Genomic DNA, 20,475 nt, shown 5'->3' with positions numbered 1-20,475 from the left:
AAGGCAAAGGTGGAAGTAGTGAACATGAAGGGGCAACCAAGGATGAGATGGGTGGATTGGGTAAAAGGGGCATTGGGAAAAAGAGAATGTCTGTTGGGGAAGGAAGGGAGAAGACAGAAGATAGGGGTGAGTGGAAAAGTTGTGTATGAATGATGTGATGCATGGGAGTGGGTGGGAGTATGTGAATTTTATTTTGTTGCAGCCCAAAGGGATTTCACCCATTCTTCTCTTTTCCTGCATGAGGGGACAAGAGAGTGGTTGCCAATTAAATGAAGCAGCCTTGCTGCATTGCTTCTGACCCGGGGCAGTGGACAAGATGTAGGGAAGACTGATCATCCAGGTGTAGTGAATGGGAGTGGAGTATGTGGAGATGAAATGTATACAGTAGTTTGTACATACATAAAGCAAAGGCTTTTTCCTTTACAAAGGAGGTAGCCAAAGTCAAAAGGCATAATTCTACTCCCATTCACCACCCCTCCCTCTTTTCTTGGCTCTTCGTGTAGTTTGTAAAATTGTATAGTCATGTGTATGTAAAAATTAAACTAGTTATTTTTATTTCCAGGACCCACATATGGAAGCAGCTGCCAGTTTTATTACATTTGTCTTTAGGAATGAAACTGGTGCTTATACACCTGTTTAATTTGTGGAGTTTTCCTGTATACCTATGTGCCTCTTCAGTAATAAATATATACATAACTGTCGATTTTTATTAACTTAAACCCCTCTTCCTTTTATTATAGCACCAAGAGCATATGTTGGTTCTATTGCAAAGCCATTAACAAAGTTGAATTAAAAAAGTAAATAGCCATGTATTTGAACATGAGCAACATCAAATTCATTTAACTTATTGAGATTATCCACATCATGCATATGATGTACTAATTGGAAAATTGAGATCCCTCAGCAACACTGGAAATGGTGACAGAAATAAATAATACAAACTTCAGCTCTTTCCAGAAACAAAATGAAAAGGAAATCAGGTGGGATTTGGTGCTATCTTAACCCCTTCAATACGATGACACCTACGTAGGCGTCAAGAGGAGCAAGTGGGTACACGAGGATGCCGATGTCTGCGTCTTGATTATATATATTGTAGTTGTACCTGTGTGACCCCCATACTCTGTAAACTGGCTTCATCATATTTTCTATGGTTATCAAAATTCATGGGTGAAAGAGAACGAGCAACACAGCGGTAACTTTTTTTTTTATAATGCGAGTATTATGACGCAACATCGCACATCTGGCAGCTAATGCTGCCCGCGAGATTTTGGCCCGTAGTGAAGGGGTTAACCCTTTCAGTACTGAATTATGAAAGGCTTAAATTTTCATTTCCATTTAAGGGATTTCTCCCCGTCTTCTTTTATGGAATGGGGGGACGGAGAGGGGGGGGGGTCGCCGATTTAATGAAGCGGCCTTGCTGTGTCTTGCGACACTGCTTCTGACCCAGGGCAGGGCAAGGTGCAGGGATGACCTGTCATCCAGGAGGTGCTAAGATATGAGGGAGGGTGGAGGGGTGTGGAGTGTATTCGGGGATGGAATGGGTGGGAATGATTTTATGCCTAGCTTTTTGGCTACCTCCCTTGTAAGGGGGAAAAAGCCTTGGTATATGTATGTATAAAAATGCATCAAGAAAAATAAAGTATGGGAGAAATAAATCATGAAACTTGCTGCTATTGCTAGATAATGCTTTGACACTTAGATAATACTGATCAATTATAGTCAAAACCACAAGAAAATATGCTTATTATTGTAATTCTACCACTTTCCCTAAATGGAATCTTGGTTCCTGTCGGGAATTAGAATACCCATCTATGTTTTGCATTGTAACACAAATCATTACTTATATTTGCAAAGTTTCACACACTGCGTTCTAGACACACTAAGGATAACATTGACAAAGTACCAAATTATAACTCGCCATTGAATGTGTGTAGCATGGGCACTTGACAAAATATTTTGTCTCCAAGCTTTGGCGTGTGGCAACACGCTGCAAAATTTGTCAGATTCACAACCTAGTCGGTCCCGAGAGGTAAGTGAAGTTCCCAACAGATCTCTCGCTGCTCCTTCCATAGCCAGTATATTGCTATAGCAATAAATATCAGGCAGGAACCTGAATTCCCGCCAGTCGTGAAAGGGTTAATGTAAACTAACCTAATCAACCTGTTAAGTCATTACATTAGGTGGCCTGCCTCATAACCATTTTTCTTTCAAGGCCTAATGGTCCTTTTACACAACAAGCGAAGAGCTCTGCACAACTGTATCCTAAACTCTTTTAACCTGCAGTCCTTCGTTGTATTAGGTTATTTTTAACTTTGGAGTACCAAGTATTTCTTCAATACTTGAACATCCTACTTCCCCTGCCAATTTCTTGGCCTAAATCCATATCCTCACTATTTCTTGGGCTTCAAATATATTCTTAATTTCAATCAAAATTTCTCCTTGTACAGGGTTTTTCTTCTTCAAAACTAGTTTATTTCTCTCAGTTCTGAAACTGGAGTTAGCTGTGAAACTTACCATTCTAATTCATGGCTAATTCTGTTGCTCTTATCTAATATTAAGTCCATTTCGTTCATCATTATTCCATTTGGAAGTGTTCATCATTCCACTAGTTCTCTGCAAATTCTACTAGAATCTCACTCCAAACTTTCCAGTACACAACTCGTCTCCCATCTTCTTCCCCTACTCTAGCATATATTTACCTTTTTCTTGCTCTATTATACTTCAACCATCATAGGCCCCAATTTCAACACCAGAACCGTGAAGTTGGTGCATGAACATTAAATTGCTTTTTTTGAACATCTTTTGCACAGCCTTATTACAGTCCATTACCAAACCACTATTTTATCAGCAACCTCTCAATCTACCAAGAATCCTACGCCACTAGATCTTTCCTTATTTCTATAACAGAACTGGTGGGTATTCTAGCTGTATCAGATCTTCCTCCCTATGGACTTCATTCACTTCCACATGTCCCATTTATTGTTCAAAAATTTTCATTAAATTTTCTAGTCCATGTTCTTCTAAGAGGGTTCTCATATAAGTGTATATTTATTTTCTTCATGTTATCAAATGCCCAAGACTTAGATCTGCTTGGACAGTGCTTACTCACATTTGGTGCCACACTGCCAGTAACCACACAAGGCAATGCAGTACAATTAGATGTTGATCCAATTTGGTTTTAGCTGTGCCAGTCATGTTTACTTTGATGGAATTGTGACAATAAGGTGGTTGGTTGATCTTTTTCACTCCAAGGATCTGGACTTTTGGGAGTTTCTCCTCTTTACATTACCTCAGTGATCTTGAAGGGGACAATTCTACAACACCAAAACACGTTAGGTTAAATAATCATTATTTTACAAATTAGCTATTTATTTCTCTTTAAAGAATGTTAGTCAAAGAGACCAAAGCCCATATCATCATCAGACTCTTCTTCTGGTTCTTCTTCCTTTGTCTCGGCTGCTGGAGCTTCAGTTTCTGCTGCCGCTGCTGCTGCTCCACCGCCACCGCCACCACCTCCAGTTGCAGGCATAGATCCAAGCTTCCCCATACCTGTAAATAATCCTTTTATTTTAACAATATATACATAAAGTATCTAGTTTTATGAGACGTACAAAGAAAAGAAAAGAGAAGTAAAGCAAAAGGTAAAGGAGGCAAAGAGGAGAGCAGATGTGAAATGGGGTATGAGTATGACAGAAAATTTTGAAAGTAATAAAAAGATGTTTTGGAAAGAAATTAAGAGAGGAAGAGGAGGCGAATCAAGTAGGGAAGAAAAGGTAAAAGGTACAGATGGAGAGATGATAATGGAAGAGATGGCAGTAAGGGGAAGATGGGCAGAATATTTTAGGGAGTTGCTAAATGTGAAGGAGGATAGGGAAGGAAAGATAGCTGCAGTGGGAAATGCGAAGAAAATGAGTGATGAGTGAGGAGAAATAGGGAAGGATGAGGTGAAGGCAGTTGTAAAGATGATGAAAGCAGGTAAGGCACCTGGTCTGGATGGATGCCATGCAGAATGTCTGAAAAAGGGAGGTTCAGTGATGGTGGACTGGTTGGTGAGGTTATTTAATGTTTGCTGGAGAGAGGGTAGAGTACCGGAGGACTGGAGAAGTGCCTGTATAGTTCCTCTTTACAAGGGAAAAGGGGACAAGTGTGAATGTAGTAGTTTCAGAGGGATTAGCCTGTTAAGTGTAGTAGGGAAGGCTTATGGGAGGATCTTAATTGAGAGGATTAGGAGAGGAACAGAAGGAGTAATTGGTGAGGAACAGTGTGGTTTTAGGACAGGTAGAGGTTGTGTGGATCAGATCTTTGTGGTAAGACAGATATGTGAGAAAGCTATAGGAAAGGGGAAGGATGTTTTTTGGGCTTTTATGGATCTGGAAAAGGCTTATGATAGGATAGACAGAAAGGCAGTGTGGGAGGTTATGCAGATTTATGGGATAGGAGGAAAGCTTTTGGGAGCTGTCAAGAGTTTTTATGAGAGTAGTAGAGCTTGTGTCAGGATTAGAAATGGAGAGAGTGAGTGGTTTGAAGTAAAGGTGGGACTTCGTCAAGGATGCGTTATGTCGCCCTGGCTGTTCAACTTATACATGGATGGGGTGGTGCGAGAGGCGAATGCTAGGGTAGTGGGTCAGGGATTGGAGATGGTTAAAGAAAATGGAGAAAAGTGGGAGGTGAGCCAGCTGTTGTTTGCGGACGACACTGCGCTTGTGGCAGGGTCAGAGGAGGGATTGAGGAAGCTGGTGGCAGAGTTTGGAAGAGTATGTGATAGAAGAAAGCTAAAGATAAATGTGGGTAAAAGTAAGGTGATGAGATGTACAAGGGGTGAAAGTGGCAGTAGACTGGAAGTGAACATTAAGGGAGAGCGACTGGAGGAAGTGGATAGTTTTAGATTCTTGGGTGCAAGTGTAGCAGGAAAAGGTGGAGTGAAGGTGGAGGTAGAATGTAGATTGAGAGAAGCGAGTAAATGCCTTGGTGGATTAAAGAGTGTAATGAGGAATAGACATTTGGGAATGGATGCGAAGAGGAGACTGTATGAACGAGTGATTGTGCCAACAGCACTGTATGGGGCAGAAACGTGGAACATAAGAGAAGAAGAGAGAAGGAGTTTGAATGTGTTTGAGATGAGGTGTCTGAGAAGTATGGTGGGGGTTACTAGGCTGGATAGAGTGAGAAATGAGGAGGTGAGGAGGAGAACAGGGGTGAAAAAGGAGCTGGGAGATAGGGTTGATGAAAGAATATTAGGATGGTTTGGACACATGGAAAGAATGAGTGAAGAAAGACTAGTAAAAGAGGTATGGAAGGCAGATGTGGAGGGAGTGAACATGAGGGGACGTCCTAGGATGAGGTGGATGGATGGGGTGAAGGGGGCTTTGGGGAAGAGGGGAATGTCTGTTGAGGAAGGAAGGGAGAGGACAGAAGACAGAGGTGAGTGGAGAATGGTTGTATATGGATGATGTTGTGATTGCATGAGGAGGAATGGGTGGGGGGGGGTAGTATGCATGAGTAAATTTTGACGCAGCCCGAAGGGATTTCTCCCCGTCCTCTCCTTATATGCAAGGGGGGACGGAGAGGGGGGGTCGCCGATTAAATGAAGCGGCCTTGCTGTGGATGTGCTGTGTCTTGCGACACTGCTTCTGACCCAGGGCGGTGGGCAGGGTGCAGGGATGACCCGTCATCCAGGAGGTGCTCAGATGAGAGGGAGGGTGGGAGGGGTGTGGAGTGTATTTAGGGATGAAATGGGTGGGAGTGTTTTTATGCCTTTCCCTTTTTGGCTACCTCCCTTGGAAGGGGGAAAAAGCCTTGGTATATGTATGTATGTATGTATCTAGTTTTATTAAAGTTTAGCACTTTCAAATCAGCACTGGACAATATCATGCTTAAGTGGAGTCATTGATATCACGGAGATTTACAGGAACCCCCTGTTGAACTCTTAGAGGGTACAATCATAAATTCCATATGCATTAGGTGATTAAAAAGTGTAATGAGAAATAGACATTTGGGAATTGATGCTAAAAAGAGATTGTATGAAGAAGTGATTGTGCCGACAGCACTGTATGGGGCAGAAACATGGAACACAAAAGAGTAAGAGAGGATGCTGAAGGTGTTCGGGATGAAATGCCTGAGAAGTATGGTAAGGATTACAAAGCTGGATAGAGTGCGAAACAAGAAGGTGAGGAGGAGAGCAGAGGCTGAAAGGGAGTTGGGTTGATGAAAGTATTAGGATGGTTTGGGCATGTAATGAATGAATGAAGAAAGATTAGTAAAAAGAGGTGTGGAAAGCAGAGGTTGAAGGAGTGAACATTGAGGGACAACCAAGGACAAGATGGATGGGATGGAGTAAAAGGGGCAATGGGAAAGAGGGGAAGTCTGTTGAGGAAGGGAGATGACAGAAGATAGAGGTGAGTGGAGAATGGTTGTGTATAGATGATGCTGTGATGCATGGAGGGGAGTGGGTGGGGGATGGGGGAAAGAAGGTATGTGTATGAATGATATTTTGACGCAGCTTAAAGGGTTTTCTCCCCGTATCCTTTCTCTGCATGAAGGGATGGAGAGGGGGTCGCCAATTAAATGAAGCAGCCTTGCTATGGATGTGCTGGGTCTTGCTACATTGCTTCTGGCCCATGGCAGTGGGTGAGATGCAGGGATGACGGTCATCCAGGAGCCAAAAGGGGAGGGGGGTGAATGGGAGTGGAGTATGCGGGGGTGGAATGGAGTGGATTTTATGCCAGTTTTCTGGCTACCTCCCTTGTAAGGAGGGAAACGTCATTGATATATGTACATATACAATACCTGCATAAGTTAACTACCATATACACATTGAGGAAATACAGAAAAGGACCCAAACTAATCTATACCTTCATTGATTAATTCCTCTAGGCTCTTTCCATCCAGTTCTGACACAACTTTTTCAGCTTGAGCAGAGTCACAGTCAACACCAACACTGTCCAAAACTTTTTTCAGATCCTTGGCAGAAGGAGTCTTACCACCCAGGGCAAGCAAACAATATGCAGCTACGTAACGCATGTTTGTAATGCTGTAAAGAAAAGGATATCATTACTTTTAAAATGCACAGGTCATCCAGAGTTGTAGTACAATTAAAACACTTTACTGTTTATAATTTTAGAGCAGTGGTGATGAAAGCTCATACGGCACTTGGGTGAGATGGACGTCATTTGATGTGTCTGACAAAGGGTGAAAATTGTTATAGTGGACTGGGAAGTAAGGTTTAATGTGTATCTAAGGAGCATGTTCCTGATAACTGGAAGTGTTTGTATTGTTCCACTTAAGGGGGTCGTCGCGCTCGAAAACGAACTTCGTAAATTATGATCGGAAGTTCGCGAATTGTTAATATGTTATATATACATATACTGAGATGTTCACCACCAATTTTCATATCATTTGGTTGAAAAACAATGAAGTTATTAGTAAAAAAACAGTTTTTGACCAATTACAAAAGTTCTATCTCCTCACTTATCCATTGACTGAGCATGCTGAAATAAATTCCACAAATGCTCCATAGCAATACCTAAAAAATCATTGTGGCGTTTTTGGAATTTCCTCTTAGTTTAGGAGAAAGAATTTTTTTTTTGAAACGTGTCATATTTTTTTTCAAAATGCAATATATCAACTTCTATCACGAAAAAAAAAAATCCCCACAATAAAAAGTTTGCAAATTTATTCAGCTTTCAAATGATCCAAACCCCATTAAAATCGCCCGAGTAGTTACGGAGGAGATAGAAAAAATGTAGAGAAAAGGGTAGTTTTGAGATATTGAGCTTTGAAGTTCAAAATACATTTCCTTGCATTTTTTTGTATTTTTCATTTCGATTTTTTTCTCTGCGCCAATCTTCATGAATTCTATGTCATTCACATGTTATTATAAAGTGTAGCTGGTACCTGATTCCCCGTTTTACGAGGTATCAGGAGGTCAGAAGGCGAGGGTTTCAGGAAGTGACGTATCTCATTGTCTCCAGGTTTGCTTAATAAAACCCCCCGGCTTGAAATCGGAGCTGAAAGATAGTTAGATAGAGATAGATAGACTTTATTTGGCAATGAATCAACGTTTTTGTCTTGTTCAAGTGCTTTTGTAATGATGGAATTGACTCTAACCATGTGAGAAAGAAGATTATGTGTCCTTCCAAAGTTATGATCAATGACAGTCGCTCTTGTGATGAAAAAAAAGCACACGGAGCGTCATTTGTAGTCTCGTGACGTATAACACGTATGCTAGATGGTTGCGGTGGCGTCGTGTGAGAAACGAGGATAAGGGGGGCGGAGGAAGGGTTAACACATGTCCCGCTTCGCGCGTCGCGGGCTGGCGCAGCAGCAGCACTGTTCAAGGTCACTGCTATGAGTCGTCACCAGTATCTCAATGATTTTATTCAGTTTCTTAGCTTTCATGAAACACACACGCTTCTTCTTCGAATGTTTAGGCATTCTTGAAATGATTATAGCTTCAAATAAAAGTAAATAAAAGTTCTATATATCTATCTATCTCCAAGGAACGAGAATTCGATTTCTCTCCACAATGATTCGCTCAACTTACGTACCGAGTGAACAGATCGCAGACTAGGATGTGTTTCCAAGTAGTGTATATTAGAAAATAACAAAATACAACGCATTTGTGCCATTTTTATTGCGATGAAATAACTTAATCGAACATTTGTGCAGCGAAAGTGTACTAGAAAGTGGGGGTGGGGGGCAGAAAAATAGCCATAACTCCTTTATTTTTTGGTATTTCGCTGAAATATTTCAGGACTGGCTTGCCAAAGGCCACTAGATGACAGGGAATTTTTTTCGAATATTTCGATTTTTTTTCGGACATTTATCGCGACGACCCCCTTAAAGGAATTGGAAGACATGAAGGTAGTAGTTCTAAAGCAGGGTTTCACACCAGGCGCCCCCCCCCCACCCACCCCAGGTGGGAGTGGGGGTGCATAGCCTTGCCAGTGGCTTGGAATAATATTAATTTCAACTCAATTAAATTTTTTCTTTTATTGGGAATGAAAAAAATATATATTTTAGCAGTTCAATGCCATTAGGTGATATTTTGTGGGTGTATGTCTGTACTAGTATTTACCTAGTTGTATTTTGCAGGAAGGGGAGTTACGCTCGTGGTGTCCCACCTTTGTATCTCAGTGTCTAGTTTACTCTTAACCCCTTCGTTACCGACCCGTCAACCTTATGTAAACAAACATTTCAAACCGTCCCACGAATGGCTGGAGCCTTGTTTGTAAACACAGACACTTGCCACCATGTGGGTAGAAATAACACAGACACCGAGGCCTTGACAGCCCTCAATACACACAGCTTATAACTGTGACACGTGCGTGTCACGGGGAGCACGCTCGGTTCCTGGCGGGTGCACTCAGCCATGACACGCAGGTGTCACAATACATTCTTCCGGTACTCAAGGGGTTAAACTCATGAATGGTTTTTGCGCACATTATTTCATTGTCCAGATTGTTCCAAGTGTCCACCACTCTAGGTGGACAACTTTTTCTTCATGTGATTGATAATTATAATTGCACTGCATTGCAGGCATTGCCATTTCCAAGTAGACTTTCAAATGATCATACATTAAAACTATGATGCCAATGATCATTCCTCAATTGTATCAGCACACATTATATTCACCAACCAGTTCACTGTCAACAATGGCATATCAACGGATATGACTAATTACCACACCAGGCTCCACCGGACTAAATCGGACCGCGCCGGACTAAATCAGACTGTACCAGGCCCAAATTTTACTGCACCGGGATCGACATCCAAGCTTTTAGTACAAAATTCAATGTTCAAATCTGTTTTAGTTATGCGTCATTTACCAACTCCTCTCAGTCACAAATATACTAGTAGTCCTCATACACTATGTATTCTTCTCTAAGAGACCATCTTGCAATGTCTGGGTCATTTTGAGTGTGATCATGATATCAAGGGCTTTGCCCTCCTAAATCTGAAGGTGTAATAACCCCCCTCAGGTGCAGTCTAAGACATTGTGGGTCTCTTAGGGGAGAATTTGAAGTACAAACATCCCCAACTTCTTCAAAATGTTCTTCAGTTCTACTTGAATGATCCATAAACCCAATTTCAAGCCCCCCCCTTCGCTAAGGGACAGAAGATTCACCCACACACGTCACTAGGAACTTTAAATAAAAATACTTTGGAATTTTTTTCCTATGGCAATATTTTCCTGGGGGATATTTTTCTAGGGTAGATTTATCCTAGGGAACTTTCTTCTGAGAACGGTCATTTACATAGTAGTTACAATGCAAAAAGCATCTCTTCAACCGACCCAATACATATTGCATCCTGCCATTCTGGGCTTGCTTCATCAGGCAGGACTGAGGACTTGAAATTAAAGGTTGATGCAAGATTACAAAACTAAAACACGTTTACTGGACGGTGTGAAAGTCTTGGCTGTCTTTTTTTCTTTTTCGCTGACCAGCTTCTTGCCTGCACTTGGCGTATGTGGTACCGCCAATAGTCCATTCGATGAAAGAATGGCTTTAGATTAAATTTTTTATTGCATGAACAGTTTTATTGCCTTTTCCTTTTGGTCTTCCGACATTTCAGTCCATCTTGAGTGAGGTACTTAGTGCAATTTGAATGCTTCTGCCAAACGGTAATCTCATTTTCCTATTGGTGCTCGTTTACCATCCGTATACATAGCCAAAATTAGATCATATAGGATTTCAATTAGTCTGTCAGCTGCCTGGGATCTCCAGTTAATCACGGTCTTCAGGATGTGATTTCCAGATTCAGCATTGTTGTTGGTCCACTTTAAGTCAGCATATTTACTCTTCGCTATGTTCCTACGATGTTCAACCAATAATGGATGGAGTCGTCTGTTCAAATAATTACTGAGTGTACTCGACTTCTGTTCTAGCTCGGCTTGAAATTCTGTGATGTTTGCTTCACATTCAATGTCATTGTTGAATAAAATCCCCTTTTTGCCATATACTTTGCTCAACAGCTCTAGCCTCTGCTTTCTGTCCATGCCTACTTTGTCTTAATATACTTGGAGAAATTTTCCTTAAGGTGTCGTGTACAGTAGATAAGCGTAGCCTCAGGGAACGCACACTTTAATGCGTTTCTAAGCGCTTTTTCGTCGTCGCTTCCTATCATTAGTTCCTCAAACCCAGAACTGACTAGTTCACACCGGATACGGGAGAAAAATTTGTGGTAGTCCTTTAGTGTAGATGTGCCATGTAACATCATAGGTCCGAAGAATACTGGGTGATTTTTCATATCTTTGCAAATAACGCTACGATTCTTGAACGTCGTCGTAGTCACAAATATTTCTCCTAAATTAAAAGCCCTATCTACTCCAACTACGTTTTCCCCAGAACAACAGAAGCATTTTAAATCATGAACTTGGTCTTCGGTGTAGAGTATAATGCTTGGTACCTTTTCTTTGCTGTATGAAACACCCTGCACAAATGGGTGATGCGTCATTTTTTCAGCTTTTATGAGATGGTCGGCAAAATTTCTTCAATGTTGTTTTTCTTCATCTTCCTGTGAAGCAAGTTTCTTTTTATTATTATTGTACTTCTTGTTACTAACTGTTTGGTGTCTCTTGGTGCATTATCAAATTATTTGTTCAATAGCTGATTATAAACATTCGTCGGTTGCTTAGATTTTGCCAATTCTCCAATCCTTTCTAGATGTCCTGATGTCCTTTGGTAGACATCATCTGTATCCTTCCTGTTTCCCTGTGGTTGGAGACCTGGGTGTTTTCAGACATATTCTAAAAGTGCGATTGGTTTTAAAACACAAAAACTAAGAGGAGACTTCGTAATAAAGGTGACTCTTCTCTTAAAACTAAGTGTCCCTCTTGAGTTTACTGTACAGGCGATACACTTCGAAAATGTTTTCGTGTCGGAACAACTTGTGAACTAAGGATACTGGAAATTTTGTCTCACTTTTTATCACATCCAAGGATTGCTGAATAGCATCTCAATCGAAACACCTAATTACTTATTCCAAATTAGCAATCACAATGATCAAGTAAAATGTTTTTGGACTAATTAGGCTGCTCGATAAATCATTAATTTTTGCGAGTGATATGGTGTTCAGGTTATTGAAAGAGTCACTAATTAGTGAGGAAATAATCATTAAAAATTTAAACAAAAGCATTTTCAAGTAGGCCTGAACTTATTTATTTGAAAAAAAATGAATAGCGTTCCATGTGACAAAGGCTAATTTTAATTTTTTTTTTTTTTGGCTGAATTCATGTATATGGAATCAATGTTTACATTTCAACCCTGTGTTTGGAATAGCCATAAGGGGTCATCAATTTTTATCATCATTTTCACAAGTCTACAAACCATACACTTTTTAGAAATAAAGCATTTTATTCAAGGGATACCATGAGAAGTTCAATTTAGTGAGGCTAAAATACTTTTGAATCAAAAATCAAATCTCAGTAATTATAGTGCTTCATTTTGATTGATTGAGATTAAATCATGTAGTTGCCAATTTCAAATAAAAGTAATAAAATATCAAAAATTTAAACAGCACAATGATTAAAACCGTGACCATGTATAGGGGAAGGGAGGGAGATTTGATACACCCCTCATGGGGGGCCACATTAATAAAGTTTTGGGGCAAGGAGATGTATTCATAGATGTCAAATAACCTGATGTATGACACTTTTTTTTTTTTTTTTTTACAATACGATGTACAGCTTAGAAAATGTAAAAATGCACCTCTGAGTGAAAACCTAGCATAAAAGAGTGATTCGTGGTTTCATGGTGAGAACAGTATTAGTCATTTTGTGGGGGAGCATCGGTAGCATTTTTTGCTTGGGGACACCATGAGCTAATCACATTTAGTTTCACGAACTAATCAGTTTAATTTTCAAACTTTCATGGATTTAAGAGAAATTGAGGGAAATGATGAAAAAAACAGGTGGGGAAATCTGATACATTCATTTTTTTTCACTTGAAAATTTGAAATCTGTTTTTGTTTTGTTTTTTCACATATCTCTTCAATGATCAATCGTATATGTAACAAATTAACAAAATTATTTATTTTAGGACATTTAATTTTGAAGTTTCAATTTTTATTTACTTTATTTGATACAAGATGGGAAATATTTGTAACAAACTCCCCATCTGTCTGTCAGGTCCATTGGAGTAAAAAGTAATGAAAAATCCCCCCCTTCCTCTACGTCGTATAAGGCATGCAAATTTAACTGAATTTCATAGTCTTCTTATTACTATAGAAACGCCACGATACAGATGACTTTAACCTCTTCGATACGATGATGCCTACGTAGGTGTCATGAGGACCAAATGGGTATGCGAGGATGCCGATGTCAGCGTCTTGATTATATTTTTTGTAGTTGTACCTGTGACCCCCATACTCTGTAAACCGGCTTCATCATATTTTCTATGGTTATCAAAATTCACGGGTGAAAGAACGAGCTATATAAGCGGTAACTATATTTTTTATAATGCGAGTATAATGACGCAACATCGCACGTCTGGCAGCTAATGCTGCCCGCGAGATTTTGGCCCGTATTGAAGGGGTTAAAGTCCCCGGTGCGGTAGTTTCATGTCCCGATGCGGTCCGATTCAGTCCAGTGCAGTATTTAGTTGTACTGCATATCAACCTACATTGAAATAATGTCTGCTACAAACAAGTACAAAGTTAGTAATACGATGCTACCTGTATTGTATGCTCAAACTAAGTAGCCAGCTGCTAATTGCGGTGGGCCATGCGGGCTTCTCTGCATGGGCCGAGTTGACATCTATGCATGGCCACGGGCCCAGCTGGCAAGGAGTCGAGTTGGCGATGGACCAAGTTGGCCAGCAACTTTCCCACTCCAATTTGCCAAAACTGGTCCAGTTCACTATTCTTACATAACCCATTTGAAAGGTCAATTTTTTCTGGTATGGGGTCAACTCGGCCCATTGCCAAGCTGGCCCATCTACTCAACCAGGTCAGCCCACCACAGCTAGGTTTGGGTTGAATAGACAAATTTATCATACTTTAATTTCTTTGACCTTCACATCTATCAAAACAAAGATGGAGTCTTAAGCAGCTGATTGGCTGAGCTTGCCTCCAAGCTTTTTTCCTATGGAATGGTTGTTATGTTATGCTATATCAGGCGAGCGGTAAAATTTTAGTTGTGCACAACTACGCGATATAGCAATAGAAAATTAATTATTTTGTTAAATTATATCAATGTAACATACAATTCTCTTGGCGGAAATGAAAACCAAAAAAGTTGCTAAAACAGGTTTTGTAACAAAGTCGGGCCGGACAAATGGTTTGCCATGTTTGTTTTGATAGATGTCAACGTTGAAGAAATGAAAAGGATGATAAATTCATCTATTTTAACCTAACCTGTATTTGGTAAATCGGTACCTGTAATCTAAAGGTCATCCAGATCATCGTCATCGTGATAGATGTTGGCGGCCTGTCCAATCACTCTCTGATTGCGGGGTATAAAGGTTTCTCATAGCATGCATGGATTTCAGCTCCATAGCATTCCTTCAAGAATATATACCTTGCGAGGTACTGGCAGAAGTACCGAGGGCGTACACCAGGCCTCAATACCCACTCTTTTACGCCATGCCAAAGCCGTTCAATAGTTTGAGTGTGTGCCTCCTGGTCCCCTGGCTCAACGAATTTTTTTGAGTGATTGATAGTGTGATGAGTATACCCAATGTCCCAGAATTTGTGGTGCACACACCAACAATTGCTGATGATTACAGACCCTAGCCTAATAAAGTGATGTCTATAATGTAACTGAAATTTCAACTGGACTGGGTAGATGACAAACGACAAGATTAGGTAGGTCAAACACCACCAGAGGCGCCACCGTCGATGACAAGCATAATAGCACGTCATTTTATGCGCACACCATTCAAACGGCCAAATTTACATACCGCGGGAAATTTAATTAATAAAAATGTTGTGCGAGTGTATTTACTACAATCGTAGTAAATTTCAAACATTCACATCATCAGTTACATGTCGGTCAATAAAAACATAAGATAAACATGGTGGCCTGCATTCAGCAGTAGATCGAAAATTGGTGTATGTTTCAACATAAAAAATGAGCTAACAAATTTATGGTGCGGGCAACTGACCATAATTAAACAAAACTACTAGTATCGCGGATTATTCTAATACCAAAATAAAGGCAATGTGTTACGGTAGAGCTGAGAAATCAGTGGTTTTAATTAGTTTTTTCTATCGGGTCGGATTATCGGATAACAACATCAATATCCATCCCGCCATCTTATCTATCACTGGTGGTATGTACCAAAATTCACTCTACTTTAAGTTTCTTACTATTATGTTATTAGTGTAATAGACTTATAGTTGAATTATTTGAAATATTTCCTTTAAAATGTGTGATTTTCATGTAATTTGATAAAAGAGAAGTTACGTTTTCATCCTCCGTAATATTACGGACCACAGCTACGATTCGTCCTGCTCGCTATCTATGATCACTGGTGGTATGGATCAAACTACACTATTAAGTTTGTTACTATTGGGTTATTAGTGTAATAGCTTGCATATAATTGAATTATTCAAACTATTTTCTTTAAAATGTGTGATTTTCATGTAATTTGACGGTATTCGAAGCTGTGGTGGGTAATTTTGCAGAGGATAAAAATGTAATTGATCAAATTACATGGAAATCACACATCTTATAGAAAATAGGTCAAATAATGCAACCATATGCTAATTTTTTATATAAAATTGTGCCTGTCAGTAAAAACCGTCATTGTTTACTTTTGATTGGCGATTAGTCAGACCGCACGTTTCGGCCCGATTTCCTCGGACAAAATAGGCCTGATTTAACTCCATTCAAAATGCAATATCTCGAGAACTAGGACAGCTAGATGGATAATTCAAATTGCATTATACTCATAGCAACTTTTTGCATCCCATGAGAACTACTTCAGCTCAAATATCAGGAATTCCATTTTCATATTGACCTAGCTAACAAGATGGGGTAAAATTTTACTTTCGACCATTGTAGGAATATAGCAATACAAAATTAAATAGTAATTTTGTAAATTAAAATGTATGAACGAAATATGCAATTTTGTGTGCGGAAATGAAAACAAAAAAGTTGCTAAAACAGATTTCTTAACCCCTTCCATACGGTGCCGCACACGTAGGCGTCATGGGGAGCGAGTGTATTCGCGAGGCTGCCATATCGGCGTCTTGATTATATTTATTGTAGTCGCCCCTCCATAATGACATTTTCTAATTCTTTTGTAATCGCATTTTCTATGGTTATCAAAATTCACGGGTGAAGAGAGAACGATCGATATAAGCGGTGACTATATTTTATGATGCGAGTATTATTACGACACGTCGTACGGCTGGCATTGGCTGCTGCCACCGAGATCTAATTCCATGACGCCTACGTGTGCGGCACCGTATGGAAGGGGTTAAGTAACGAAGTCGTGTACGACGAATGGTACGCCATGTTTGTTATGGTATATGCCGACGTCGGAGAAATGAAAGGACGATAAATTTGTCTAAACTAAACTAACCTATGTTTAATAAATCATTACCTGCAAATTAGATATCATCCGGCTGGTCCTCGTCGTCGTGAGAGACGTTGGCGGGCTTTTCAACCACTCTCTCAGCTTTTGTATGGCTATATTCCTCCAATGGTCGAAAGTAAAATTTTACCGGTTAGGTTAGGTTAGTTTACTTTAGTTTAGACAAATTTATCGTCCTTTCATTTCTCCGACGTCGGAATCTACCATAAACATGGCGTACCATTCGTAGTACACGACTTCGTTACTTAAGAAATCTGTTTTAGCAACTTTTTTTATTTTCATTTCCGCACACAAAATTGCATATTACGTTCATACATTTTAATTTACAAAATTACTATTTAATTTTGTATTGCTATATTCCAACAATGGTCGAAAGTAAATTTTATCCAAGATGGTGTCCCAATCCTATACATTTTTTATTAGTTTTGACCATGGGCGCAATATGGCAATAGAATATTAATTATTAATTTTTTAAATTAATATGTATCAACATAATATGCAATTTTGTGGGCAGAAATTAAAATAAAAAATACCTTGCTACAAGCAAATATGCTAATGAACGAGGTCAGTAGCATAGGATTGGGACACTATCTTGTCGTCTGTCAATTGACGGCCTCAGTACTTCCAACAGTACCTCGCCAGGTATATTTTCTTGATGGAATGTTATGGAGCGGAGATACATGCATTCCTTTGAGCTGCAAGAACTTTGCGTATCCCGCAAGTCGAGAGAGTGGTTGAAAAGCCTGCCAACGTCTCTCACCAAGATGACAACGAGGACGAGCCGGATGACATTTAATTAGCAGGTAATGATTTATTAAACACAGGTTAGGTTACATTAGGTTAGGTTAGACAAATTTATCCTTTCATTTCTTCGACGTCGGCATCTATCATAACATGGCGTATCATTTGTCCGACACAACTTCGTTACTTATGAAATCTGTTTTAGCACCTTTTGTTTTTTATTTATGTTCACAAAATTGCATATTACGTTGATACATTATAATTTACAAAGTTAATAATTAATTTTCTATTGCTATATTGCACCCATGGTCCAAACTAAAAACTTACCCAATCCTATGCTAGCGACTTTGTTCGTTATTATATTTGGTTGGGTCTCACTAAACGCCGACCAAAACCACACAATGATGGTTTTTGCTCAAATGCATAATTCATATATAAAAGATAGCATATGGTTGCATTATTTGACCTATTTTCTTTAAAATGTGTGATTTCCATGTAAAATGATCAAAGAGAAGGAAGTTACATTTTTATCCTCTGCAAAATTATCAACCGGCAACCAACGCCGACCAAACCCAAACAATGACTGCTTTTGCTCAAATGACAAAAACGTAACTTCTCTTTGATGATTTTACATGGAAATCACACATTTAAAAAAAATAGGTCAAATAATGCAACCATATGCTATTTTTTATATATAAATTATGCATTTGGGCAAAAACCGTCATTGTGTGGTTTTGGTCGGCTTTAGTCGACGTTGGTAATTTTGCAGAGGATAAAAACGTAACTTCTCTTTGATGATTTTACATGGAAATCACACATTTTAAAGAAAATAGGTCAAATAATACAACCATATGCTAATTTTTATTTAAAATTATACATTTGAGCAAAAGCCGTCATTGTTTGGGTTTGGTCGGCATTGGTTGCCGGTTGGTAATTTTGCAGAGGATAAAAACGTAACTTCTCTTTTATCATTTTACATGGAAATCACACATTTTAAAGAAAATAGGTCAAATAATGAAACCATATGCTATTTTTTATATATAAAGTATGCACTTGAGCAAAAACCGTCATTGTGTGGTTTTGGTCGGCTTTGGTCGGCGTTTAGGGAGACCGTATTTGGTTGCAGCAAGGATTTTTTTTTTTTTTTGCCAAGAAAATCACATATTACATTCTTGTATTATAATTCACAAAATTAATATTTATTTTTCTAATGCTATATCATGTAGTTGTGCACAACTAAAATAATACCTGAGGAGCTATTGGACAAGTTTTAGTTTAATGTTCCATATAGGTGTGTGAGTCTGGAATTGATTTAGGTTTAACTTATCTACATACCAATACTATAAAAATTCTATTGTACCATTTTGGAGGAAATCCCATAGGTACCAAGTATTCAATATATATTGCCTAAAGATTTACAAAAGTTACAATCATAATGCATTACTCTGGTTGAGGGACTGTAGCTTTACATAACCAATGAGTGACGAAATAAAATCACTATTTGTTTCTACACCTTGTAAGGATATTGTCAAAATGACTGACAAAAACATATTTTCGCACATATCAAACAAGTGATTATGATCATGGTTACGGTATTTAACACTGAAAATCCGCAACACTAATAGATAATCTGGCCATCCCTCCACAAATAATATTCAGCAGACGGACGTTTTGTATACTTAAATGGTGAAAACCGGGACAAACCTTCATTTATTTTCAAAAAGTCAATCTCTACCATGAATACTTCCAGTAGTGAGTTACAAACACCGAGTGTGAATGCCACATGGTAATGGTTAGTACACTATAAACAATGCACAAGTGTTAGTACAAACACTTCATCGACTCGCTGTAATGAAATTTCAAACCATTATAATCACAGCTTCAAACACATAATTCATATCTACATCCCAATCCTACTTTTACTTACTAAAATTTAGCAGAAGACGAGATGCGTCTGCTTGGGCTAACTGTTCACATGAAGGAAGGATGGTGGGTAGCGTTATCATAAATATGCTAAGTGTCGTATTGAAAACTGTCGTATAAATACCAACATCCTTTGTAATATTTGAAAAATGTAATGTAAGCATATTACTTACAATATACGATATTCCTATATACTTGAAAAAGAAACAGATGTAAATAACACTGTTCACATTGACTGAGAAAATGTTATATCTAATAATTCGCCCCCAAAAATTCCCGGTACAAGCATAAATGGATCTTAAACTAATAATCTAAGAATATTATGAATTGACACTGCGCAAAGACAAGAATTAAGAAAATATAAATATAATAGACAATAAATAAATATACATCTTAAGGCCCTCAGAGAAGTGACGATGCTTTAATAAAATGGCAAAGATGGATGGTAGAAGTTAAGTTATTTGCATCCTTCTTAGAGGTGAATCTGCTCTTGATCTTGATTTTCTGGATCTTTATATAGTTGAAATACAACAATGTCTTTCATGTAAGGAATGGTGACCCAGGAAAAACTAGGTTTTAACTTCTATTCCCTTCCCAGAAAAAAAAATATATATTCCACGGGATCGGGTGGTCTGACAGCAGTTCCTACCTAATCTTTCGCGTTGACAGAGCTCATCACCGGGGGAATCGTGCAGTCGCAAACCATGACTTGGTCTTGTAGTATAGCAGGAATAATCGCAGTGGCGTAGCAAAGGGAGGGGAGAGTCGACCCAGACGCTATTTGTGACCCTGAACGCTATTTTATATTGATTATAATTCTCAATTGAATAAACAATAAATAAAAATTAAAATATTCGTATACGAAGCAGTTCCCATTCTATCAAATTCTCTCACTTGTGATTTCGCGCTACTTTCTGAAATATTCGGAAAAACTCTTTTTATGTCTACATACTCTGTCAGTACCCTTCTACACTTTCCTACACGCAACAAGATAATCATGCCCATTAGGATATATTTAAGTTACCCCTGTACATGTAGTAACATACCCCGTCTGGGGTATTGACTGCATGTTATTGTGGCAAAGTAGCATGCAGTTAACACTTTAGGGTCTATATGGGGCGCCCCTACGGACCAGACCCACACATCATTTTGTCTGTGATAGAGGAAAACTCTGTTCATAGAGAAATTATGACATTTTATACTACGACTGTCCCTCCGTTATGCTGTCCCCCAACCCCTTGTTACTGTCCTGTACCATTTCTCTGAATAT

General features: G+C 39.0%; 2 protein-coding genes across 5 annotated transcripts in view; one reads left to right on the top strand and one right to left on the bottom strand.

Annotated features, from left to right (window-relative positions):
• The window catches only part of LOC143032419 (DNA repair and recombination protein RAD54B-like), a 60,876-nt gene extending 60,179 nt beyond the window's left edge, over nt 1-697 (top strand). For all 4 annotated transcript variants that reach the window (XM_076197169.1, XM_076197168.1, XM_076197170.1 and 1 more), the window contains exon 18: nt 563-697. In XM_076197169.1, coding sequence (XP_076053284.1) covers nt 563-640 — 78 coding nt within the window. In that variant the 3' untranslated portion in view covers nt 641-697. The remainder of the gene's footprint in view (nt 1-562) is intronic.
• Nucleotides 698-3,348: 2,651 nt separating this feature from the next.
• Nucleotides 3,349-19,345, bottom strand: LOC143032420 (large ribosomal subunit protein P2-like). Its single transcript, XM_076197171.1, has 3 exons — nt 19,210-19,345; nt 6,852-7,030; nt 3,349-3,549 (listed from the first exon to the last, which is right to left on the bottom strand). Exons 2-3 carry the CDS (start codon nt 7,018-7,020, stop codon nt 3,389-3,391), a joined length of 330 nt encoding a protein of 109 aa, XP_076053286.1. The 5' UTR covers nt 7,021-7,030; nt 19,210-19,345; the 3' UTR covers nt 3,349-3,388.
• Nucleotides 19,346-20,475: the final 1,130 nt, after the last annotated feature.

This window comes from Oratosquilla oratoria, chromosome 13 (assembly GCF_046742065.1).
Source record: "Oratosquilla oratoria isolate Oo_2021 chromosome 13, ASM4674206v1, whole genome shotgun sequence".
NCBI lineage: Eukaryota > Metazoa > Arthropoda > Malacostraca > Stomatopoda > Squillidae > Oratosquilla > Oratosquilla oratoria.
The sequence above is the reverse complement of the archived record's forward strand: the minus strand, read 5'-3'. Positions and strand labels throughout refer to the sequence as shown.